This window comes from Paralichthys olivaceus, chromosome 5, assembly GCF_024713975.1.
Source record: "Paralichthys olivaceus isolate ysfri-2021 chromosome 5, ASM2471397v2, whole genome shotgun sequence".
NCBI lineage: Eukaryota > Metazoa > Chordata > Actinopteri > Pleuronectiformes > Paralichthyidae > Paralichthys > Paralichthys olivaceus.
Window position 1 is genome coordinate 11,264,829 of NC_091097.1, and position 25,984 is coordinate 11,290,812.

The 25,984-nt window shown below is 40.7% G+C and overlaps 1 protein-coding gene and 1 long non-coding RNA gene across 2 annotated transcripts; one reads left to right on the top strand and one right to left on the bottom strand.

Annotated features, from left to right (window-relative positions):
• Positions 1 to 270: 270 nt before the first annotated feature.
• Positions 271 to 8,738, bottom strand: LOC109634089 (adhesion G protein-coupled receptor E5). Its single transcript, XM_020094363.2, has 19 exons — positions 8,259 to 8,738; positions 6,607 to 6,687; positions 6,181 to 6,351; positions 5,942 to 6,094; positions 5,622 to 5,768; positions 4,837 to 4,959; positions 4,628 to 4,671; positions 4,441 to 4,545; positions 4,047 to 4,200; positions 3,755 to 3,877; positions 3,456 to 3,646; positions 3,184 to 3,345; positions 2,811 to 3,005; positions 2,346 to 2,563; positions 2,191 to 2,251; positions 2,007 to 2,098; positions 1,697 to 1,865; positions 1,518 to 1,613; positions 271 to 1,210 (listed from the first exon to the last, which is right to left on the bottom strand). Exons 1-19 carry the CDS (start codon positions 8,287 to 8,289, stop codon positions 1,169 to 1,171), a joined length of 2,358 nt encoding a protein of 785 aa, XP_019949922.2. The 5' UTR covers positions 8,290 to 8,738; the 3' UTR covers positions 271 to 1,168.
• Positions 8,739 to 16,202: 7,464 nt separating this feature from the next.
• LOC138407637 (uncharacterized) lies at positions 16,203 to 22,208 on the top strand. Its single transcript, XR_011240971.1, has 3 exons — positions 16,203 to 16,340; positions 16,461 to 16,653; positions 20,735 to 22,208. It is a non-coding gene; the product is annotated as an uncharacterized lncRNA (long non-coding RNA).
• The last annotated feature ends 3,776 nt before the right edge of the window (positions 22,209 to 25,984 follow it).

The following is a 25,984-nucleotide window of genomic DNA, read 5'->3' on the forward strand; positions in this document are numbered from 1 at the left end:
TTGCTTTTTGAGGCTGTCATGCCTGTGATCTGACATAAACAGGAAGGAAGAGAGAGACCCCCATTTCCTCTGTATGTTTAACAGTTTACTTTTTCTTGACAGATGTGTTCCAGTAGTAACTAAGGAGCTATGAAAAAGACCATCAGAAATGAAGATACAGAAAAAAACAATAAAGATATTTTTTCTCTTATACTGTATGCAAAATTGCTTAGTTATGTAATGTCTTGTTTTTGTTTTTTGTTTTACTAAAAATGAGGTCTGACACCACCAAAGAAATGTTCAAAAAGGTTTTTATTTTTCTTCTACATGTTCAATAAAATAATTAAACAGGTGCATCAGAAATACTGGTTTGGTTTCAAAGCTTCCAGCAAAGGCATAAAAAGATTACACACACACACACACACACACACACACATATACAATACAAATTGTAAATACAAAACAAAAGATTACATAATAAATTGGAAATTCAGAATGTGTGATGAACCAGCACTTATTCATTTATTATATCCCTCAGACAATAGTAACAATTATTGAAAATTCAAGTTTTTAAACTTATTTGAACTTGGTAAATAAAAAATAAAACATTAAAATGTGGATACAATACATAAAAACAGTTACAGCTGAACAGAGAGGGAATGCAGTTAAGTAAGAGAACCCAGCAAATATACACATACATACATACATTTAAAATGCATCTCTGTATCTTAATTGTCATTGTTTTTTTGGCTCATGTGTTACCCAGGGAGTGGATAAAAGAGTGTTTGGCTTTTATAATATCTTTCAGATTGTCTCTGTCTGTTGATTTAAGTACCTGGATGACACAACAAGCTGTATTAGATGTACCCAATAAACAGGTCTTCTTATAATACCATCTATCATTTTTATTTTCGGTCCAAAACCAATATTATTTTTCACATAAAGAAATGACAAAAATATCTGTGTGACAGTAAAAGTTACCGAAACATGCCATTTTATCATTTTGAAAGAAATAGCTTAGTTGCATTAACCAACAGTTTCATAGCTTATAAAATACAAAGGACCAGCACTTGCTAATGAAGGATACTATTTACACCATTTTGCAGTAAAAAAAACTTGTGCATTGGCCACTACTGAGAGTGCAGATATACAGTAAGTCCATCTTTGCTCTTGAGTAACGTCTGTCTCGTCAGATGTGAGACTCTCCTGTGTCCTGGCTGCTCTTGGATGCCTGACAGAGGGGGGAGATCAGATCAGTCACAAAGCACTTTGAGTGTACTTTCATAAGGTTTGCTTTGGCACCATAATTTAACACACTTCACATCTCCTCTCATATTCCTATAATGTCATCCTGGAATAGAAATGATAAATAGATAATTGGTGTAGAACAGAAATGGTAACCAAATACAAAAACAGTATCAGATATTATACAGTATCATATTTGCTTCAGCACACGTTGCACTTATAGGAAAATACTGTTTAATCTGACAATTTCTACATAAACATGAAATATAAATATATAATTTAATACAGCTTACGGGTGTTTTGCTGGAGTTGGAGTAGTTGAACTCTGTGTATCTCTTCTTCTGGGGTGCACAGCATCTGAGTAGGATGTTTCTGTATTCTTCTCTGACCTACATTAGAATACAAATTAGAATATGAGATTAAAAGTGCAGAAGAGCTTGTTCTTTATTTTTTGAGACAAGCGAAAACTGACCTGTTTGGAAAACAGACAGTGCATGATGAAGAGCAAAACCCCCTGAAGGCTGCCAAAGATGGTGAATAGGTAAGACATGACTATGGTGCCCTCCTTGAACTGGAAACATCCAAAGATCCACATGGTTCCCAACACGCACAGCTGAGCCACTGCAGTAATAGTGAATGCCCTGCAGGAGGCAACAGAGATACATGTCAAGGAAACCCTGTGGTCAAATCTGAGGCACTCATCTCAAAGAGCCTGGTTTTTATTGAAAGAGATACATACACTCATAAAGAACATGCATGTTTCTGATCAAACGCCGTCTTACTTTATTTTCTGCAAATTGTCCAGGTCAGGGTTTAAACTCGAGAACTTCTGTGCTAACTTCCAGACCGTGATGAGAAAGAAGAAGATGTTGACCTGAAAGGAAACAGATTTGAGGTTTTAAAAAAAAGCACTGAAATCTATTTTCAAGGTTAATGGTTTAACTCATGAATGATTTTCTAACTTACAGTGATGATAACACAGGCAGGGCCAAAGAAACTCCAAATGAACTCCAGGTTTAACCAACAACTGCAAAAGGATTGAGCACACCGTGGGTCAACATAACCTGAGGTCCAAGCTTGAATTAAAGATATAACGCTCAGCATCAGAGGAGGGAACTCACTATGTCTCAGTGCCGTAACCTTTGGGATTAGCTAAGGCAGAGATGGCGACAATCACAGCTGGGACTCCATAGCCACCTGCCATCATGTATAAGGTTTTGAAGTGGGTGTTGAAGACCAGGACAACCATCCGGAAGAGTTGGATGCCCTCCAGACACATCCAGCAAAATGCTGCCAGGAAGAAGAAATGCAGCAGCCCTGCAACAACTGCACAGCCAACCTGATACAGGAGAGAGATGAGGAGGGCAGCAGTGAGAAAGGGACAAAAGATGCTGAGAAATGGGGAGAAAGAATTACGAGAAAGTCCTCTCTGAAAGGTTGTTCATATCTCCAGAACCCACATGAATCATTCAGCAGTTGTGCTGTTCCTCAGCATTTATTCCTCTGAACATGTCAGAGACCTTAACCACACTCATTTGGACAGAGCAGGACTTTTGACTACGCAAGCTGTATTTGGAGTATTTTACCCGGTTCTCTGTGCGAGAGATGCCTGTGAGGAAGATGAGTACGGCGATGAAGAGACTGATGCAGAGGTGCAGGTGAATGGTGGTTCTTGGGCTCTGGATAGAGCGGATCAGTGAGAATGTCAGGATGCACACGAACAGGCAAATTAGCGAGAGGGACAGACCCACCCAGGTGATGAGCTGCAACTCAAACTTATTCTGCAGGAGGAGAGAGAGAGAGAGAGAGAGAGAGAGAGAGAGAGAGAGAGAAAGAGGGGGAGAGAGAGAGAGAGAGAGAGAGAGAGAGGGAGAGAGATCACTTGTCAAGCATATACTGTCAATCCACATCTCTTCTTCCTCCCTATATGTATATTTCCATATCGCTGTGAGTTTTAACCTTTATGTCATAGAGTGCCATGAGCACAGCAAAGCTGCTCAGATGGTTGCAGGAACACACAGTGTATTCATGGTTGGACTCCACCACACTGCAGCCACGAGGAGACCATGCGCCTCCAGCCAATGAGGAATTCCAAAACACACAGTGGCTGGTTTTATTTAACTGTAAAAGACATGAAAACACCACTTGAAATAGAGATAAATGCTATTATCTTAAAACCTTATGTACCAATTTCACAACAGCACAAATAAGGAATTTTCTTTCCTCTGTACCTTTCTCAGGTGGTACAAAGTCAGTTTGACCGGCTGATTGAGGTGGCTTGTGTTTCTGTTGCTGACAGCGACGGTCACCACCTTGGAGTTGATCTTGAGGCTGTGGTTCTCCGGCGGTTTCATCTCACCAATGAAGCCGTCTGCAGAGTCCTCCAGGTTTTCATAACTCAGCAAGGACAGTGTTGTAAAGCCTGTTAGAATCATAGCAACACTGGACTAAGTGGGCATTCATTACATTAGCAAATCATCTGTGTGTTGATGAAGTGGGAACAAATGTGTTCATTAGGTCTGATCATCACCAGGGTAGTAGGAAGGATCTCCTGCAGCTGTTTCTAACTGCATGTCCAGCCGAGCTCGCTTGGATGATGCAGTCACAGCCCCCCTGGGTAACTCAGCTCCTTTATGCACCAGCAGCTCCAGGTCTGGACCCAGATACAAAGACAAGCTTTTTATTAACACGTATTGATTGTTTGTTTATGAGATTTATATCTGAAGTGTGGAAGCAGTGTAAAACTCTGGAAGGAATAATTAAATGAGTTATGAATGAAAGGGAGAAAAAAGCTAATAAAATGCTGCAAATATATTCTGAACCTGTGTGTGCAGAGGACACATTTGTCCCTGGGGGCTGTATGAAGGGTCCCAGCAGCCTCAGGACGTTCTCCACCAAATGCAGAAAGGTGGAGACTTTCCTGTTATCGTTGAAAGCTCCACCGGACAAGAGCTCGTCAATATAAGACAACAGCCTCTGCAGAGATGTAGAAACATTAGCATGAGCAGAGAAAAAAACAGGAGACAGAGTCAGACTGTGTCAGACTCTCAGTCTGCATACCACCTCCAATCAACATAAACACGGTTGTGCAGAGACATATGAACACCATGTGACAGAGCCTGAAGGAGCCAGAGCTTCCTGTGTCTGCACTGGTTATGAGATTTTACCTAATAAAATTGCATTTCTATTGATATGATGAAAAAAAAGCAGACATACCCTTAAAAGGTCTTCTTCATAGAAGTCTTTTGGATTCTTGGCCTCTGTGAGCTCCAGGCAAGTCTTATTCAACTGCACCATGAGGTGATGTGCAGTGGGAAATTTCTTGGAGAGTGATGAGACAAACATATGAGATAACAGACATTGTAAAAACACAATATATGATGAACAGTGATAAAACTGTTACCTCTGACAGACTGTTCACATCTTTGAAACTGTCACAGTTTAACGCTGAGGAAACAGGAAGTTTGATTGATCAGATGTGCTTGCTGATGACCACAGCATTCATGTCATGAGCAAACCTGCGCTCACGAAAATGTTCTGTTTATACATTTACTGAACAAACACTGGTGCAGAATGGATGCTGGAAAAAGTTGAGCCCTGCTGTTTTCTTACCAGAGCAGCGAGACCCTTTGTCGCCATAGTTAGTGAACCCTGTGTGGCACGCACAGTAATGGCCGCCGGCTCCACGGTGGCAGGTTCCATTTCCACAGATTGTCTTATCAATCAAACAAATATCTAAAATGGAAACAGATCAGGAAGAGGGAAAATGGTTGCAGTGTGTGTTTCAGTCAGCGCTAATGGAACATTAAATATCTCGGCACACTCCAACGTTCATATCCAAAATGGTACTTGTTAGTATTTTACAGATAATGGATCAAAGAAAAAACATGAAGGAAAATAGTCATCAATAGACATCCATTCACTAAACCAACTCGTTTTGTAACCAAACTAAAAATAATCTTTTCTAGTTCTAAGGATCTAATTTAAATTCGGAACTAAAATCAAATGTTTCATCTGGTTCCACTTTTCTGGGAAAATTTCCTTGAAGCAACACAGATCAAAATAATGTGCAAACATGGCCCCTGTTTAGTTATTTTATATAATGGAAAATGTACACTATTTATATAATGTTTTTCTAGTCTTACCAAACTTTTAAAGTATTTTGAAGAACATGTTCACCCACACATTCACACATTGCTGTCAGGGGCTATTTGGGGCTCAGTGTCTTGACCTTTTTATCATGCAGGGTGGAGGAGGTGGGGATCGAAACACCAACATCCTGATTTGCCGATGACACGTTTTACCTCCTGAAACACGGCTTACCATGACTCAACACAATGTAAGACTCATTTTAAGCTGTTTAACCCATAGCTTATGCGCCATTTTATAGCCCTTACCTTCACATTGCTCCTGATTCCCAGAGAAGTCTGATTTGCCAGATTTCATTCCAAAGCCAGCGTTGCACACACAAAGATAACTGCCTGCTTTGTTGATGCATGTAGCATTTTGACCACAAACCTGTTCCTCTTGACATTCGTCAATATCTGGTGAGAAGGAAGCAGACACTCAAGAATTACTGCAGCAGAAACTCTGATCATTTTTTTTCTTGCCTCAAGTAAAGAGCCACTAACATCATGTCACTACAGCACATGGGGATCAATTATATATATATATATATATATATGTACGTTTTTCCCCCGTATATAAATACTCTTACCTCTACATGTCACATTGTCACCATGAGTAAACTTCTCCACCCCTGTGGTCGAGATGAATCCATCATTACAAATGCAGGAGTAAAATGGACTTGTGTTGAAACACTGAGCATTAGATCCACAGATGTCTTTGTCTTCCATACACTCATTGATATCTGAAAGCAAAACAGAAATCTCACTTTTGTTGTAGATTATGTTTAGTAAATGTGAACGAGACTCAATACAATACAAGATGACTCACTTCTACATGTCGCAGATGTGTTAGCCAAGAAGGTCACAGTGCCTGTCGACGATCTGTAACCGTCTTTACATTGGCAGTGGAAGCCACCGTGGGTGTTGATACAGAGAGAATCTTCTCCACAGGGTCCAATTTCTTCTGGATCATTCTCGTCCACGGCACACTCATCATTGTCTTGATCAGAAAATCAGGAACATGAAAAAACTCTTTGTACCAGAACAAATTCAGTTGAAGGACAACAAATCAAACATGGAATTTTTATACATAATCTTTCACAGAAATTCCTCATCACATTATATCTTTAAAGTTTCTAAATTCTGAAAGAAAAGATAAGCAATCTGTTAAAAATGCCATAAACACGCGCACATGCCACAACATGCTTGTTTTTCAACGGTGAGTTATGTGTGAAGGTAAGTTTGTTTTTCATACCAATGCAAATCGACTTCACTTTGTTAAATCCATTGGGACAGGATGCTTTGGACAGGACTATGACGACAGAGAGGCACAGAGCTGAAAAAACAAGCAGGCAACTGTTCAGTCCACAGTTTATCATCCTCTGAACATCACTGCAACATCTGTTACACTTGTACTCGAGCTTAATCTAAACTTTCTCCCCTTTTTAACCATTTTAAAATAGTTTGTTGCAGCTACAGGGACACAGCAGAAATGATCAGGCTCAGTAGAAAAGGTAAATACCCTCACCCTATCCTCACATTTCCTGAGATTGTTCCCGAACGCATCTGCACCATAACTCAAAATGAACAATAAATGGGTTTCTGCAGAACTCTGCTTCCTATAAGTGAGGAAACGTGAGCTGGCATTGTGCAACACAAATACTTCTACATCCTCTGCTGTGTGAGCCCACAGTCAGTCCCCCAAGGGGCGAATGTATGGAAAAACAGGAAGAAAGTGCTGTTCCATTATTTGTCAGCATTATTGGGCTGTATTTTGAACCAAGTGTAATCCTTAAAGAAATAACCAACCATGCCCTAGCCATGAAGATTTGCTTTATTTGCTGATATTCTGAGATATTTGATATTAATGATTTGAATACAAATTATTGGCTTGATACAGATGTTATCAGAGGGAAGTGGGAAAGTAAAGCATTTATAGTAATTTTTGCGTGAAATTACCACTAAATAACTAACTTGAGGAGACTTAGTTACTCAAGAAGGGAAACAAATTTATCTGTGGACAGCTGCAATTATCATCTCTTCACCTCAGAACAGGAAAACATAGAATAAAATAAAAAATGTGCTTTCTTGGAATCATGACATCATAAAGTAGCACGGCAACACTGAATGTTTCTTCCACCGATGTGTGTGTGACTGTGGTTACTAACCAGCACTATGGGTGCTGAGCGATGAGCTCATAGTGTGTAAAAATAGACGGACAGAGGATCAGTGGTTGTCTGTGCAGTTGAGCCCAGATAGTGGGTTATTTGGAAAGAAGCTGCTGTGCTCCGCATCACTCTCCTTCCTTTTCTCTCGATTCATTTGGGCTTTTTCCTACACTCAAAGTCCAGGACGCTGATACTGTATCAGAGTTTGCATTTTTCCCCCATGTCTGTGTGGGTTTTTGTGCTCCGCCTTCCTCCCACAGTCCAAAGACATGCAAATCGGTTAAAGGTTATTGGAAACTCTTGACTGTAGGTGTCAGTATACGTTGGCCCTGTGATATGTTGGTGAACTCTATATGGTGTACCGCTATCTCTCACCTAATGTCACACGGGATAGGCTGCAGCAATCATCAAATAATATAGAGATAGATACATACTCTATAATGGTAATTTACTCTATACTGGACTTTAGATAAGGTTGCTGGCAGAACAAAGTGATAAAATATGGAATTTAAAACCAACTTGACCATTATTACCTGTAGTAAATGTATGTATTTATTAGTTATTGATAAGTAACTATACTAAAAGTTTCATTAGACAAAAACATTTAGGCCTATATAACTCTGCAGGGTACTGCCTCAGCTTGGTTTCCTTTCTACGAGCACAGAATGTTTGGAACTTTTTAAAAACATATGATATTCCATTCTTACTACAATGCACAGGGACAAAAAATGTGACTCACCAGGTATTATGAGGTTCCACCTGCCCGTCATGGTGGACAAATGAATCACTGTCCAGGTCAGTATATGAGGTCAGTACATACACAAAGTCCAAACAGCCGAAACATAAACGTGGGAACTCTCCAAGTCAAAGGGTCAAATCCTCTTCTTTTCTCTTCTCTTTTCAACTTCTCCAAAGTGACTGTGACTGAACAAAGGAAGAAAAAAATGTTTGCATCCCGCAGTCAAGTTAACAGTTGTTGAAAGTGTGTTCAGTTGCCAACAAAAAGCAGAATATATATGTATAAAAAAGAATGAATCAGTCTCTTTTCTCTGTCCTCTCTCCCTCTGCCTCTGTCTCCCTCCTCCTTTTGAATCTCATGATGGTGAGTTGCTGGGATGACTACATTTTCTGGGGAGGGGTTTAACTCTCTCTGACTAACTCCCACACTGTCTGGCAGTGCAGCCTGCAGAAGTTTCTGATAACTCTTTCACTACAGCAACATGTTACAGAACAGCTTTTTATTCCCCCCACATTATTTATGTCTCAGTGTCAGTGTCTCTGCTTATTTTGCTTTATCTTTTCCTTCACGTTGGATTCTGTAAGAAGAGGATAGAGAGAAGGTCAAGGAGTTTCTGTCAATGGTCATTGTTTTACAGAATCCATCTGGCTGGCAGACCCTCCCATAGACGGAGTGTTAGCACCTGGTCTGTGAATGACGATGACATATATATGTTCTTTGCCTCAGACTGCATCAGATGGAGAAAAATGCAACAATGGTAACACAGATTTATTTAGAAAAGCAAACAAAGAACTGCTGAGTATATATAACTAGATTTGTATTTCCCCAGTCCCCAAAGGCTGGTCTGCTGTATTCTTATTCAATAAAAGATTGACCAAATTCCTTGAGGTCATATGGGTGCTCACTGAAAAACAAAACAAAACCCCACATACAGTATGTCATTATCTTTTTGTCTTTAGTTTGAAATGAATGTCATCGAAGGAAGTACAGCCTCTTGTGTTATTCACACCTTTTTTTCCAACCTCATTATGTTGGTGTCAGAGGTGCTACATCTACAACATTGACTTATGCAGACGATTGGGGGCTGTTTAAGGCTGAGAGATAAAACTGTAAGTAAATGCTTACAAGCTGACGGTGTTCAAATGGAACAATAAAAAATTGTTAAAGTTTCAGCAACTATTCAAGAACCGAAAGTGTGGTTGTTGCATTATTTCACACTTTCACACTCAACAGTGTGGCTGGCTTTGGGCTTTGTGCGTGTGGGAACACGAGGGTAACAGAAAACAGCTTCTTAGGGACTGGAGGTTTGGAGCAGTTCCATGGAGCATGATCACAGAATGACCCTGGATTATACTGACATTAGCCTGACCTGTTTATAAAGTCTGGTTTGATATGATAGTAAAACAGTCAAAGAGCTTACCTTCTCATATTTTTTCACTCAATAACGTCTTTCAAAAAGTGATAAAAGGGATAAAATACACGCATTAACTTCAATTCTATGGCAGCCATGGGGGTGGCTACCTACAGAAAATGCAAAGCTCCCACATGTGCAAACACACAATTCAGGGAAAATCTACATATACTTGATATCAACTTTGATTTCACTGTCAGTCACCTTCTTCAAACCCTAACCATGATGATCCACTCTACAACCATGTACCACCACCACCAAGTAACAATGTTGAGTGAAAACCATGCTAACCTGAATATACGGGTTAGAGTTATGGTTCGTGCAGGTTTATTTTGGGGATGGGGGTCAGGAATTCAACTGGCAGTGGCGGTACCATAAATCAGAGCCCGACAGTTTTGATAAAGTAATGTAGCTTTCAGTCCTACAGCTCGGCCTCTGTAGCTGCATTGTAGTTGTTGGGTTGTGCAGTTACTGGAGTAAGAATCTGTGCCTTGAGTATAAGCAACATGACACACAGATTGGACACAGAGTGTGTAAACTGGGAACCATGGCTGTTGTAAAAGGTGGTTCTCAATAACAACATGAAGTACACACTAGGGAACCACTCTTACTATGACAACACTAACTACACAACAACACAATAAGGGAAACTTCAAGTGTTGCACCTCAGGTAGGGAATTTTTCACTGTTGCACAAAGTTGCCATGTGTAATGTTGAAACTGATTTTAGAGCCCTCTTCTTTGGTAACAGGATGAGTCCACAGTAAAATACACATTAATGTACAATATTAACACAATTCATCAATAACAATAATATTCATAATAATAATTATCATACATTTTATTACTAAACACCCAAGGACACAATATATCATAAACAAACATATTATACGTATATAATTTCACACATAAGAAACTGATCCAGAGACACACTTATCAATACAACATAAGTGACACAAGAGTAGTTCAATTAAAACCAAGGTTAAAATCAGACATAGACACATGACAGTTAATCCTATGTGACCACAAGAGTGACAAGTAAAACCAAAGGTTAAAATCCGATTAGTGAGGGATGGATGGGATGACACGAGCGGAAGACTGATTCAAACAGATGTGTTGTGAGCAGTGAACAGTCCATCAGACTCCAGCTGGCAGATGTGAGGTGCCAGAGAGCAGCAGAGTGGTGGTGCAGAGCAGCTGAAGGCTCTGCAACATACAGGATTCCTCCTCACTTGCTGATTATTCTCACATAATAAAACATGGATGTATAACTTGTTCCAACATAAAAAAACTAAACAAAACAGAGATATAGCCTTTGTGTAGTAGCACTACTGCAAATATCTTTTTTGTATTTTTCAAAAAATTCAGTAATTGACTGTAAATGATGTATTGCATCATGCACTATATCCATAATGCCATGCAAATTACAGGAGCAAACTCCAGATGTGTGGATACTGTGTATTTTGGGGTAATCAACTGTAAAAATATAGCCAAGGGTAACAGTGGCTGGTGGCAGGTTATGGAGGGTATTATTATTAAAGGTGACTGAAGAGGAAATATATAGGAAAAATAATTCTACTCAGTGCAACACGTGAATAAAGAATCCTTTTCAACCCGAAAGCCAACTGTTGCCACCGGCCCAGACACAGAATCGACATTAAAAGCCCGTCTGACTGTGTGTGTGATGAATGTTTAGGTGACAGGATATTGTGGTCGCTCAATGCTGTGCTGAGCTTGGTGAATCACTGAGACGAGGCCAGAGCTGCACGTAGCTGCATACTCAGAACACAAATAAAGACACAGATTAATCCTGGCTTCTTTTTCAAAGAGTGATTCTGTGCTCAATACGATCATGGCGAACGTCCAGGGCTTATCCTCCTTCATGGCCAAACCAAAATAGTATGCATGTATAGAGATTTGGACATTTTGTGTTGGTTGAGCTTGTTTACTTTTAGCTTCTTTCTGAGATCTTATCTAATCTCGAACAATGAGGGGGGACTGCAGCGTGGCTCAACAACTTCCTACATGGAGACGGACAAGTCTCGTCCGACTGCTGTGTCTGTCCCACAGAAAAGACAGAGACTCGTTTCAACATGTTCAGTTTTTAGAAAAGTCTGCAGTTGTCAGTGAATCAATAAATACGCTGAAGCTATCACACTATTCTTGGTGCGGAATGATCCTTCCTCATGCAAGTTTACTTGGCCAGTTAATATCAAAATCGTTGTTCTCCAATAATTTTCTCCTACCTGCAGTTGTGTAAATATTTGGGAAATGGCCGAGTGGCACACTTCTTGTTGTACCTTGTATTGTGAAGCACTTTGGAACAACCAAGTGGTTTTAAATGTGCTATGTAAATAAATTTGACTTTGACGTTGACAGAAAAGTGTTGCTGTATCATACCATACACCAAAATTTGTGGCGTGATACAACACTGTTGGAGGCTTGTAGTTAAGCAGAATGCACCCTTTAGTTTTTGATCAGAAAAAAAGGTGTTGCTGAAGAAGCTGACAAACCTTCTGTGCAGATCATGTTTTGATATGGATGCATGTAGCGACATAAAGACAAAATGTCAAACCTTAAATTGTCTTATAATGATAATGTTTAGATAGATAAATAGACATACTTTATTCGTCACCGAGGGGAAATTCTTGTGTTCCAGCAGTGCAGACATGTGCAATAAGTACAGTTCCTTTTTTTCTCCTTTTTTTTTTTTTTACATAGAAGAGCATACATGTAGGACGGTGACTGAGTTGTTCAGACAGAGCAAAGTTAAAAGTTAAAACAGAGGAAACTGGTTGAATGTTTCAGTCATCAAGAAGCATAAGAGCATAAATCATATCTTTATACTGGTTCCTACTTATATATTTTCATTTTTATATTTATGTTTACACAAACACGACACAGCAAATTCCTTGTACATGTAAACCTACTTGGATGATATAAAACTGTCTTTCCACTTTGTCCCTGCGTGGCTTTTCCTCTGTTGGAAGCTAACCATAAGAATCGTTTGTATAGTCGAATTTCCATCTTCCTTTTGTGCCTTTAGCGTCTTCCCTTTTAAAAGCGGCCCAGGGCAGACAGAAGGTTTTCACACTATAGTAATTCTGAAAAAATTATACCACAGTTCTGAAGAGCAGAGAAGCAGATGAGTGCATTTAACCCAAGAAGCGTTTCGTGTTGTTATATTTATTATGAAACGTAATCATATTTTACCACCGAGTTGTTAGTGGTATACTATAGATAAAGCATTAAACTTGACTTAACTTGACTTGTTAGCAGGGCCTGTAGACCTGCAGGGAGCTTTCTCTTTTTATAATCACATGGTTTGGGAGTTATTTTAGAAGAAGAAGGAGATTTTCTTTGCTGTTTGAAATTAATCTACTGTTTGTTTGTTTGGAGATTTTCAGATTTTGTCTTTTTTTTTTTGTCACCAATGAGACTTTTCTCTTTTCGAAAGAAGAAACAAGACTTTTATCTTGATCAGATATATTTTTGTTGGCAACACAGGTTTGCAGGAAGTCATTCTAAAATATCGAGATTTGTACATTAAAACCCAAAGGTCAGTCAGATCAGTCAGTTTCACAGTTTCATTTCAGTTTTACATCTGCTCCACTAACATGCCGTGCATCGATGGATTTTCCTGTGAGAATTTAGTCTTTTCGACATTTGCAATATCCAAGTGTTTTTGGTCGACTTTAGAACAACGTTTTCATATAACTGGATGTTAAGCGTTATCAGAATGGCACCAGTAACCCCAAACAGCACAGCACCCTGCCATGCCAAACTGAGAGAGCACTCCAACAATATGCGCAAAATGACATTTCCTTTATATAAGTGAGAAAAAATAGCTATGACGCATAAAGAGGAACTGCGCCCACACCGTCATACTCTGACAAACTTACTGGGGACTCAGTGCTGAGCTGAATGACACAGTGTCAATTTATCACTTTTTGAAACAGTTCCTTCAGTTCCTCAGCTTAATCCATAAAAAATAATGTTAAGTTTCAAATGACTTGTATTATGGTGTTGAGAATTTGCCAGAAAATGTGTTTTTGCATAAAATGTCACAATGAAGTTGACCTCTGACCTTTTCTGTGTAAAATGTTCTCACATCATCGTATTATCAAATCAGGCTTTTGTGTGTTTTTTTAATAGTCGGTGTAAGAATTATTAACATCCAAAAAGATGTCTTGTGAGGTTATTATGGTTTTGACCTTTGACCTCCATTTTCTAGTCAAGTCATCCTTGACTAGAAAATAAATGTTTTTGGCAGATGTAATGAAATTCCTCATGGGTGATTCCTGATATATCACAACAGCATGACGTCACATGACCTCGACCTTTGACCTTCAAACACCAAATTCTAACCAGTTCAAATTTGAGTCCTAGTGAAGGTTTGTACCAAATTTAAAAAAACTTCCCCTCAAGGCGTTACGTACATACACGAGAATGGAACAGATGTACGGACAGATAAACTGAGAACATAAAGCCTGACAACTGTCACTGGTACAGAGCCACAAAGAAGAAATGATAACAAGGGTATGTTCCACAGTAGAAAGGGGGGAAGGAAGTCACTGTCATGTGACCCTGTGAATGTACATCACACCTCATTCCTCTTTTGTTGAAGTGTAAAAAAGTGTATTTTTTGTGTTAAACACAAACACCCAGTTTACTGACTGTCACTGAATGAAGAAATACATCTGTATCCTTCACCTCTAACTTCAATAACAGTGTTTAAAGACCCAATCTGCAAGTTCAGAACCATTTAAATCAAAGGTATCATTACATATATTGTATTAATCAATACTTAGTTTTGAGTAGGGTATTACAAGACTTTTTTATACAATGTGTGAAGGATTCCTCGTTGATTCCTCCTGTATTTTTCAAAAAACTTAAGAAGTGAAAATAACTTTCACATAAGCTTTTAATCCAGTCTGATTAGACAAAAACAACCTCACAACTGCGAAGATTTACTTAAATTGGGGCTGTGACAAAATGGAGTGCTGCAGGTCGCTGTGAAGGTTTTGTCCCTGTGATATATCACAGTCCAGTGGAGAAACGTGAGTATTACACCATCACTCAAATAGATGCTCCTGTATGTAGGAGATGTCGGGGTGCAGTGGTTTTCATGATCTGAGATGTTCATTTTCATCTCCTGGGTGCAATTCCCCTCTGTAGCACCTTTCTTTTTTTCGCTCTCATGATCTCTAGCTGTGGATATAATTTCGTATATATTACCTTTGGGGGCGATTTTACCTTTCGTGTTTTTAACCTGAGAGAAAGTTTAATTTGTAGAAATCCTGTTTGGTGGTGCAGATTAAGGCAGGCAGTGTCTGAGTGGAGACGGTAATAAGTGTAAGATAATTTTCAGTGTTGAGAATTTTCTGGTTCAGCATGGAACAACAATTTACCTCCTGTTATTGGGTTGGAAATTGAAGCAGATTTGCAAACTCAGCAAATCCTGCAAGTTTAAAGAAAACTCTAAAAGCTGCTGACTTGTGCATTTTGAACACGACGCTGGTTTACATGTACGGTACCAAAGCCAGAGGGCCGCTCCGGGGCGAATGATCAAACCATGTTTTATGTTAACAGAGAAATACTTGCATTGAAATACACTCTCTAACCTCCCAGGCCCACAACTGAATCTATTTGGCTGTGTTGGTTTTCATCATATTGGACTTGATACCTAGTTACTGTGCACTGAAACTCTCACAAGGTCGACCACATTCTCTATTATAATTTTGAACCTTACGCTTTACTCTTGAGGTTCTGAAGGACAAAATGAACACACGCAGTCTTAGTGCTCCTTGTATTAAGGATTTTATTACATCTTTCACATATTGATCAATTTATATTTTAAACATTTTCAATTATTGACATTTTCCTGGAAAATTGATTCCTGGAATGGGAACAAACACTAACATAACCGTCAGTTACACAAACCATTCAAACAACTAGAATCACTATCATAAACAATGAACAACTTAAGATATGTGACCTTTTTTCTTATCATGGGCGGGTGACATAATGCATGCAGCTGGGATTTATCTTTAACAATACAGTACAATAAAATTCAGAGGAGGGAAAAACAAGATACAGACATAAACTGACAAACATCTCTAGAAACAATTACACAATAAAACACGATATCGCACTGAGCTAAATGTGCAATTTCTTAAATAATTAAATAAAGAAATAAATAACGTAACATACTGGCGTTCAAGAGTAAGTTCTTTCTTTATTTTATAATTTCATCATTAATTTGGGGATGGCATTGTCAATTCACATTTTCACGTACAAAATGTGTTTATTGTGTACTTGCACATTTGTGAATATATTTTTGCATATGTATATTTCATGTAATAAGCATTTAAAAAATATATATATAGATTTTTTTTTATTCAAGTCTTGGCCACAATCAAAATAAACTATGTGAGAGCTGCAGGAGTGATGAAGCTGTTATTATCGCTGCTGCCACAAGAGGGCAGAACTCGACGTTAAACCACAGGTAAATTACAGGTAAATACTGAAGAAGAGACGCCGGCTCCACGTGGTTGCAGACGCTCCCGGAGGTTCGGATCTTATAAATGTTAAGATCACAGCAGTTAACAACCATCTCAGCTCCTCCACAAACAAAGAGAAACGTTGCATCTGCAGATTGAATCACATCAGGTGACTTAAATCAAACACACCCAGAAGGTTGCGTGCTGGACAGGTGCATTTTGGGTTTACCCGTCATGCTCCTCATCTGTGGCGTCTGAACTTTTTTCAGTTTTCTCTTCTAATATTTAGATTTAATAATATCTACATCTCCTGGACATGTTCCTGCTGTTTTTGACTCATGGATATCAGACTTGTGATCGATGTGGACAGAGAAAGTGAGATGACTGCTCATAGTCTTCATGATTTGAAGGAGCAGGGAAGTTAAACCTGGAACAGAGACTGAGAGACTGAGGAGGAGACGCACAGGATGACATGCGTACAAGTGAGTGCAACAATTAACTGCCTGCCAGTGATCAGTGTTTATTCAAATGTGTGTGTGTGTGCATTCTTTCTCTCTGGTCCAATGTGTGTTTGTGACGTTGTTGTTTTATTCTGCTGCTCATTTTATAATCTGATTTAATCCCTATATCTAGATTCCCCCTTTAATGTTCATAATTGAAAATAAACAATTTTCTTTACTTTTATCTTATGTAATGTCAAAATAACATTATGCTTAGGGTCCACAAAAACCAGCAAAACAACAAAAAAGATGCAAACAACTGAAAAATCCATCTTTCCTCTTCTCCTCTCTGACTTGAACTCTGTGTCATTTGACTCTGTGATGTAGAGCTGGTGCAGAGCAGAGTGGCAGGTGCCCTTTTTAAATCCCCACAAAAAGATTGAACTAATTTGCTGCGAGGCTCATGGGCCACATCAGACGTGACTGCGTATGAATTCTAAATCATGGTCCAATGCAATCTGCTCTGAAAAATTAGTTCAGTGGGATCACGAAGCAGAGACACGACGCGGATATTATCCTGCCCTGTGCTATCATTACCAGGACAAGGAAAGAGAGAGAAAAAAACGATAAAAACGTCAGATCTCTAGGATCATTTGGAGTGAAGCCGCAGAGGAGAGTCATAGAAAGTCAGCCTGTGTCCCCTGGTCCCACCTGTGAGGGTCTGCTCCTCTCTGCAGCTCTGTGAATGTGAATAATGCCCGAATACAACCCCCCCAACTACAAGGAGGCTGCACAGGTCTCTGAGGAGGTTCTGCCCCCGAGGTGCTCATGCCTCCAAGAGACGAGTGTGAAGAGTTCACTCCTGGTTTCATCCACATGGACTTTACTCTTTGCCTCAGTCTCTGACCAAACACCTCCTCTACTCGGGTGGGAGGAACTAGAGAGCCGGTCTCACCCCAGTAGGCGATTATTCCCCCTGAAGAAATGCACGCAATATCTGCAACTACATCAGACAACACAACTGCAAAAAGCTGGCTGGTGCAGGTCTGTAGTGTTGATGCTGGAGGAGAAATTTACCATGATGCAAAATTTGCTGTTTGCCTTGTTGAGTTTGTCGAGGAATCACAAAAATGTCCTTTATTGTATTTATGTGTTCATTTACGTCTGTCATTTTGTTTGCATTGTGCAAAAACCACTGGACAGATCACCACGAAACTTGGTGGAAGGATGCAGTGTGGGCCAGGAAACAACCCATTGAATTTTGGTGCAGATTCAAGAATCTTTTCTTCATTTCCTTAACATTGCGAGATGGGGAATTCTGTCATTTTCATTGATTTCACAGAGAATAATTCACGGATCTTGATGAAAGAAAATTCAGGCATGTTTATGGGACTGTTTAAGAGCATGTGCAAAATTGTGTTGCAGATCCAAATAAAAATCTGGATCTGGTGAATTTAGATGTGGGGGGGACTGTTGAGCCTCAGCGGAGCTATGAACCCTGTGAATGCCCTTCTTGTAAATTAAGAGCTTCATCTTTCTAGTTTTCTCAAATCTTTATTCTCCACCAGAAACAAAGCGCTCTACCTTTCCTCACACACTCAGTTGATGTATGCAGTTCATAAAAGAAATCTGTGAATATCAGTAAGTCTTCAGGAATGGGTGCACTAGATTGGACTAGTGCATCATGTCTGGATATACCAGTAATTCTGTTAATGGGCAGATTCTCTCCATTAAAGCTGTCACATCCTCCTGCTGCACCCGGAGTTTGAAAGTAGAACGCATATTTTATTGTGCTGTGCTAATATTTGCGAAATAATTTCATAAAATACTGTTTACTAACCTCTTCGATGCTCTTAGCCAGATTAACTCGGAGACATTTATGCTTTGCAAGGTCCATTTGATGCACAGCGGTTTTAATGGTTAATAATGAGCATATTTATGTTCTTACTGAGCCAACTTTATAGAGTAAGCACTCTGTGTTTGTGGAGAAGTGCTTCTTGGTAGAGGGCAGAGCTGTTAAACAAATTATTACTCAGAATTGCAATATTCTGGGCAAAGTATGGAGCATATTAGCACAAATTAATTACCTTAATGCGATTATTATATTATTATGGTCATATTAGCAGGGATATGTGCAAATAAGCACTGCATTCAAAGCCAGACTGAGCCACTAACAGCTCAGCAGTCGTCAGAGCGCTGATGTCTGAGGCTAATGTGGATTTAAGCATTCACTACTGTCAGCAACAAGCCCGAGATAGCCCATTTGTCTTAAAGTGAGCCCCTTTAGACCCATTCAAGATCACTAAGTTAATAATCATAGACTGATGCACTTCATATTGTGCAAAGCACATTTGGACTTGATTATGCCTTCATTAGATTGCAGGCATTTACAGCATGAATGTAAATATGTTTTCACTTTTCTGAAGAGCACGAATAAACAAAAAGCTGCGCGGCTGCTCAAGGGATAAATGATCAAACCCTCATACGCGATAACACTAGAATATTGTGTTGCACTATCCTCAGTAGTGTTCATAACTTTATACCATTAGTCGTGTCCATGCATCCGTGTGCAAAGGGAATAGCACAGAGTTGTACCCCATAGGTCTTTTAGGAGCCATGAGTGCAAAAGTGTTTGGATGCACCAGAGTGCTTAGGCTCTGCTTTTCTGCTTACACCACGAAAACTGAACAACTATGGAAATACATTTGAGACGGAAAGTCTAAGTAGAAAAAAAAAAATAGTGCTGAAATGTGGAATCATGTAAAACTCAATGCCAAAGACTGATAACCTGAGTTATATAGGTGTTTGTTCATTTTAATTATTGCAAAAGAGGCAAGTTTCATGGTGGTGTATGGATCTTATTTTTCTTTTCTGATACAAAACTTGACTTCTTGGGAAAACGCACAGTAAAGTAACGGCAATTAGTGCGAGCAGACACCACGGTACCAGTAATAGTTGTACCAATTTCACTCCCAAAATCCCAGATCTAATTTTGGAAGTCGTGTTTGCAGTGTGAGCATTTTAAAAATTCTTTTGAACTTACATCTGACACATGAGGATTTTTGATGTTCCTTTGCTTTGTGCACAACACGCATAAGAATTTGTTTGTGGCGGTATAATACGGAATAATTCATTTGGATGTCAGAGATATTGCTTTGGCTTTTGTCTGGAGAACAACAGCAGCACAGTTTTTGTTTTCATCAGTGTGTTTTATCCGTTTACAGGCTGTGGCTTATCTACGCTGCAGTGTGCGTTGTGTTACAACCGACATGTTTTGCAATTTAAACCGAGTTACAGACCCAGTTTAGTCTCTGAGCTTGGGAAACGTTTAAAGAGTTTTATCAGACTCTGCTTTCCAGCTTTACTTAAATCAGGGCTGAGTTTGCAGAGAGCATCTGCTGTAAAATGATGAAGCAGAAGTTGGTCAAGTGGCCGTATCGTCTGCAGACTGGGAGGGTGTGAGACTTGTTGTGCTTGTGCTCAGCCAGCAGGATGCACTGCAGCCCCATCACACACCAGCTTTAATGACAGGAAAAAACCATCAAGTTGAAAAGCACCGTTACAGCGAGCCTGAGATGAATATTTATGTATGTGGGAAAATGAAAGCCATTTTTCACATAAATGAATATGCGCATGCAAATTAGAGGTTGAGATTATCTTGTTGCTTGATGCTTAATTGAAGCCTGCCTCTAATTGGCTCGGCTATTATCATCCAACTGAGGAACAATTCCAGATTTCTAAAACTTCTCAACATGGTGCGAAAAAAAGTTAATAAACTTAAAGCTTCTGCATTATGAAGAATTCTAATCTTGTGTCCTCTTGTCACAGCTTCACCCACCGCGACCGCTTTTTAATTCTCATCAACATTAATTTAGCTAAGAGCAAAATGTCTGAATTAATGTCCCTCCATTCCTTCCATGTCACCCTGGTTTCATGCTGTGTCAGTGCTGGTTGTCTTACCTCTTGCAAGGCAAATGGAAGTTCACTGTCTGCAGCGAATTTCCTTCACTTCCATTCAGAACACTTTCCCGGCACTGCATTTGCTCTACAGGATGGAGTTTATGCATTGACCCCCTGTGGTTTTCATAAGAGAATAATTCCTCTGCTTGTGTTTGCACTGCAGGCTGGTGGCAGCTCTGATTGTGGCCATACTGTGTGCCTGCCAGTGTGAATGAATGGTTCCAAAGTGATGTCCTGCACAAAGAGCTTACCTGGGAACAACACACAACAGATTCCGTTGCGCGGGGAATGTGCCAGGAATTCTGCCGCTGTGCTGCAACCACTGGAGCACCCACAAGGAGTTTTCTGGCAAGTCTGACGTCCACACGCAGCAGGAGTGGTGCTGCTGCTGTTTGATATTTTCTGACACTCGTAATGTAACGTATAAATTGCACTGCAGAGATTAAGTTTTTATTTAAAGTACATCAACACCAAAAGCTTTCTTTCCATTTTTGTTCGTATTTAGTTAGTTCTTTTTGTTTTGTTTGTGCAACCCTCACATATTAGAAAAGTCATCGACACACCCTCTTGCCCACAGTGAAACGGTTCTCCTGCTGTTTTCTCACATGTGCATTTCTGAAAAAAGCTATACAGTATTTTCTAAATGCCTGTCAGCCAGCGGCTCTTATTCTGTCGCCTCACTCTCCTCTGCTCCCTCTTTTCCCACCTCCCTCTGAATTATTGAGCTCTTTCTTTCAAAGGGACCGGTTCCTCTCATCAGCTGTGGAGGCCATCAAGCTTGCTTCGCCACTCCTTCACCCGCAGCTGCAGCCGCCCCCACGTTGCCTCATGACATTGAGGAAATCACTCACATGTTCCTCACTTACTTGTCACTCAGTCCAACACTTGCTTGCTCTCAATCTTTTTTTTTCCCGTGCCCCCGCCCTCCTAACCCCGCTTCTTTAAGTCTCTCCCTCTTGCCTTCACAATCTCTCTACTTCTTCTTTTTTTTTTCTTCCTGTAATGTTCCTCCCTCCATCCCCCACCGCCCCTGCTCTGTTTTTCTGTAATGTCACGGCCCACTGCTGGGTGTCACTGAGTTGATGGAGGGAAAAAAATGGAGGACTGAGGCAGGGGAGGGGCTTGACAGACGCATGAGTGTGCGGACGTGTTGATATAAGGGGACTGGGAGAATGAGAGACGGAGAGGGAGGCCGGAGCGGCAGACATTATGCCTGCGGGTGTATCTTGTGTAAAATGCTCCATCCTGGTGAAAACACACTTGGCAGTTTGCGCACCACCGCTCGCAATAAAGCCGTGCAGCCTGGTGCTTGTGACTCCTAATGGTGTTCCATTACAGCCTCCCAAAGGACCTGTTTCTGTACGTACACACAGACTGGCATCCATTTCCAGCGTCTTATTATGCAATCTCGTGCAACCTGAAGCCAAGTGCATTGTCTGACACTAACATACACATGGAAAAAATGTAGTGTAGCGATTGAACTGTTTGTAATACTGTCTCTCATGTTCACTTTGCCAAATCACCGCCTCTTTCTGGCTGTGGAAGAAGAACACGGTGCTCTCTGGCAGAAAGAAAGAGACCAATGACGCCTTTATTCTCAGCTCTATTGTCGTAGCTTTATTTCGCGCCACAGAAAGCACTGAAGCGAACCTTAAAGATCTCTTTTAAAAGCCACGGATGAGGCACATGTGATCTAATACCTAATCGGGGAGACACTTCAGCTTGCTGCAATTGCAACATTATGAGAGTCGATAAGACCATACTGTTTAATGCAATGATTTCCACGTGTCATCTCTCTTTATTGCTCAGGTCAGTCAATAGAATTGATTCAATCAGCAGCGCGGCACAAAACACAAAATGGAAAACATTCAGTGGCAAACACACACATGCATAGTCACAGAATTAGTAAACAGGGATTTGGGGATTGGGGGTTTGAAGGTGTGTATGTGCAGAGGGTTGTACGGTGAATTTGGGTGTGAATTCTGTTTGAGGAAAAGACAGATGTGTGCTCAGCCACCAAGACAGTAAATTCAGCGAGAAGTGCTTTTGGAACGCCCCCCACAGCTATTCAAACAGATTAATGGCAACAAACAGCCAGGCAACAAAGCACAATAAAACACTGACAGTGGATAGTCGCCAACTGACCGATGGCAACAGTTGATTTATTTTCCATGATGTATTGCAGTGTTATGTGAGGTTAGGAAGTCCGCGAGAGAAAAAGGAAGACCAGCGCTTTGTTTTGTGTCTGTGTGTAGGATTAGGGTTGAGAGAGGTCTCTGGCATGAGTAGGTGGTAAAATGCCCCAACTCCTGTGATACGTGATGATCTGAAGAGGAAGTAGAAAGTGGCTGATCCGGTCCACGTTATTAGTCGAGCTCTGTTAGACCATGTAATAGCCTCGCAGCGCAACAGGGAGTCGCTGTTCCAAGAGCCAACCCGGCCCAGTATGACATCCTGATATGGAAGATATTCACAACGGCACAACAGCAAAACTCGCCTGATGTCCGTGTACAGGTGTGTGTGTCTGCGTGTGTGTGGCTCGCTCCTCAGAGTGTTTGCATATGTGCTGATTCTGCTCTTCCAAACCCTTCAACTCTGCATTTTTTCCCAGACTTTCCCCTCTCTCCTCTGTGCCCTCATCTCCTCTCATCACCACGCAGCTTGCCTGCTCGCCCTTTGCCTCAATTCGTCACACATACCTTTTCATTACCCCTTCCAACCCTGCCCCCCCCCCAAAAAAAACCACAATAAAAGCTCCCCTACCGCCTTCTCTTCAGAGAGTTGCAAACAACAGAAGGTAGAGGGCTTCAAGCTATTTCCTATTCTGAAAACGTGAGAGCTTGACATTTATGGATACGGCTGTGAACCTTGGTGATGGTGGAGGAAACGAGTGTGTGCTGCGTGGATGGAGTAGAGTGTGAGAGTGGATGCAGGTGAGCAGAGAGAGGGAAGCATCATAAGAGCCAAGTGGAGGCAATTACGCAGGATGAGAAAAAAAGCATTTTAAGAGGGGATACAGATTCACAGAGAGAAAAAATCAAACTGTTCTAGTCTCCATGATCAAGTGCACCTTGAGGAGAAAATGGTTTGTATTAGCAAGAAAGGGAAACAAAAAATACAGACGGGTTGTGTTTGAGTAATTCTTAGTCTGACCTGGAGTTCAGGCGAATGTCTCCTTTCTCCGGAGGGCACCTCACCTGTTTCTGGTGCACTTCACATAACAAGAGGTTGCCAAATAGCAGAGACGCATTATCACTTCAAGATTACACCAGGAGATACCTACCTGCAGATTTTAAAAACTAACTGTGCACTTAAATCCCAGACACTTATTACTCAGCTGCTTTTTACTCTTAAGTTTCAGAACTTCAGAGAGAATTACACAAAGTAGCTTATACCTCTTTTACACCAAAATTAGTGGGTACAAGCAGGTTTTGTAAATAAAAAAAAAAAAAAGCAAGAAAATGTGAAGCTTCCTCATGTCGCTGTCTTGCCATCAAAGAAAGAAATAGTTGTTGCATACATAAGATGGAAACAGCCAGAAGTACACCAATGTTTGTGCCTGGAAAATCAATGTGTGTCGTAACATTGCACGAGAAAAGTGGCAGCGTCGGTGTCCAGACGAAGAAGGGAGGAAATTAATTGTTCATCAAGGTTTCTAGCAGTCAGTCGGAGCCGATAAATACCTGTGTCTACTGCAGAGTCATTTGACCTGGAGTGAATGTTGATGGTATCCATTTCCATTGCAGACAAAAGCCAGATGTTGGTGGGGTTTTTTTAGGGCTAGATACACATCACACACACACACACACACACACACACACACACACACACACACCACACACACCACACACACACACACACACACACACACACACACACACACACACACTTCTGACTCCCGGATGTCACCCTCAGCTTAAAACATGTCTTCACCTTGGAATTTAATGATTTACATTATGGAGACTTGCTTGTCCCCCTAAGGAAGACAAGTCCTTACAAAGTGACAGATTAGGTCCCCACAACACGAGTAATAACTGGACCACACACACATACACACAAACGCGGCCCACACTCCACTGTGTGTGCATGCTCATGCAACCATACAGCATATTTAGCTTGGTAATAAAGCAGCATTGTTTAAAGAGAGAAAACACAGCAAATGAATCAATATACAGCCTCCATGCCAGGGCATTTTATGTGGCATCTGTTTTCCATTCCTTTGCTGGGCACAAAGCACTGGCCGGATGCCGCGACACTGTGGCCAATCTCTCTCCGCCAGGGTTGAGGTATACAATCTGCATCAGGCTTCATCTCACTGAAGCTGCGAGCTTTGGTCTTTTCCACGAGTTTTGGATGTATGTCCGTCAGAACAGGTGCACAACAAAGAGAGAAATTAACTGTGGAGCTTTCCAGGAGAGCTTTACTGTGAGTGGTGCATTATTGTATCTCTCCTCCTCTTCCTCTTTTGCCAACATCACTTCCTCTGTTGTTTCCATCCATAGCCCTTTTTCTCTCCCCTTTCTTTGCTTGCCTGAACCCCCCCTCACTCTTTTTCTGAGGCTATTTGTCTCCCATCTCTCGTCTCTCTCTCTCTTTTTCTCATTCTTTGCTATTGTAGTACCACTGGGATCTCATTAAGCCACTAACTTCAAATAAATAAAACAAACTGCGGGGACAAATGAGGGATCTATATGCTATGAAAAAAATGGCTTGTAATGAGTTTTCCTTTTCCCTGTTCTGACACCTTTCTTCCCTCTCTTCCCATTTTTTGTTTGCCTCCGTCAATTCAATTAATTTCAAACGGGCTTTATTGGCATGACCGAGGCATTTTGATGGTGCCAAAGCTTTGCAAAAAAAAAAGGAAAAAACCATGCTGCATTATATCAGCCTCTCCTCATCGTCCTCGCTTTCCAGCCTCAGCGTATCCCGGCTCTCTCGCTGCCAGTGTGCAATCACCGCAGCCAGCAGAAGCCGCTAACTATCTCCTCCTTGCCCATCTTTCTCAGCGCCTCCTCTGTTTGGGTATTTTTCCTTTATTGTCCATCTGTAAGAGGCCTGAAACAAAGATACTCTATTTGTCTTTCCCATTAGAGATGAAAAGATGCCAATATGAATGGATTGGAGGCTATGGTGTCGACAGCTCAGCTTGTTTTTCCTCTCAACCCTCTTTCCTGTTTCCCCCCTTGGACTCTTTTTCCCTCCCTCTCAATTCCTGTGTGTGTGTGTGTGTACAGTAGCAGGTCTGAGTATTCTACTGTCCTCTGTGGGGTTTAGCTCCAGCGTATCATTTGTTGTTGGATTCTTTGTCCCGGGCCAAGAGAGCTGAAGTTGTAGAGGCTGGAATAGAGGGAGGCTTGTTCTCGTGTTGCAAGGGTCGTCTTTGTTACACACAGATGAACTTGGAACGTACTGG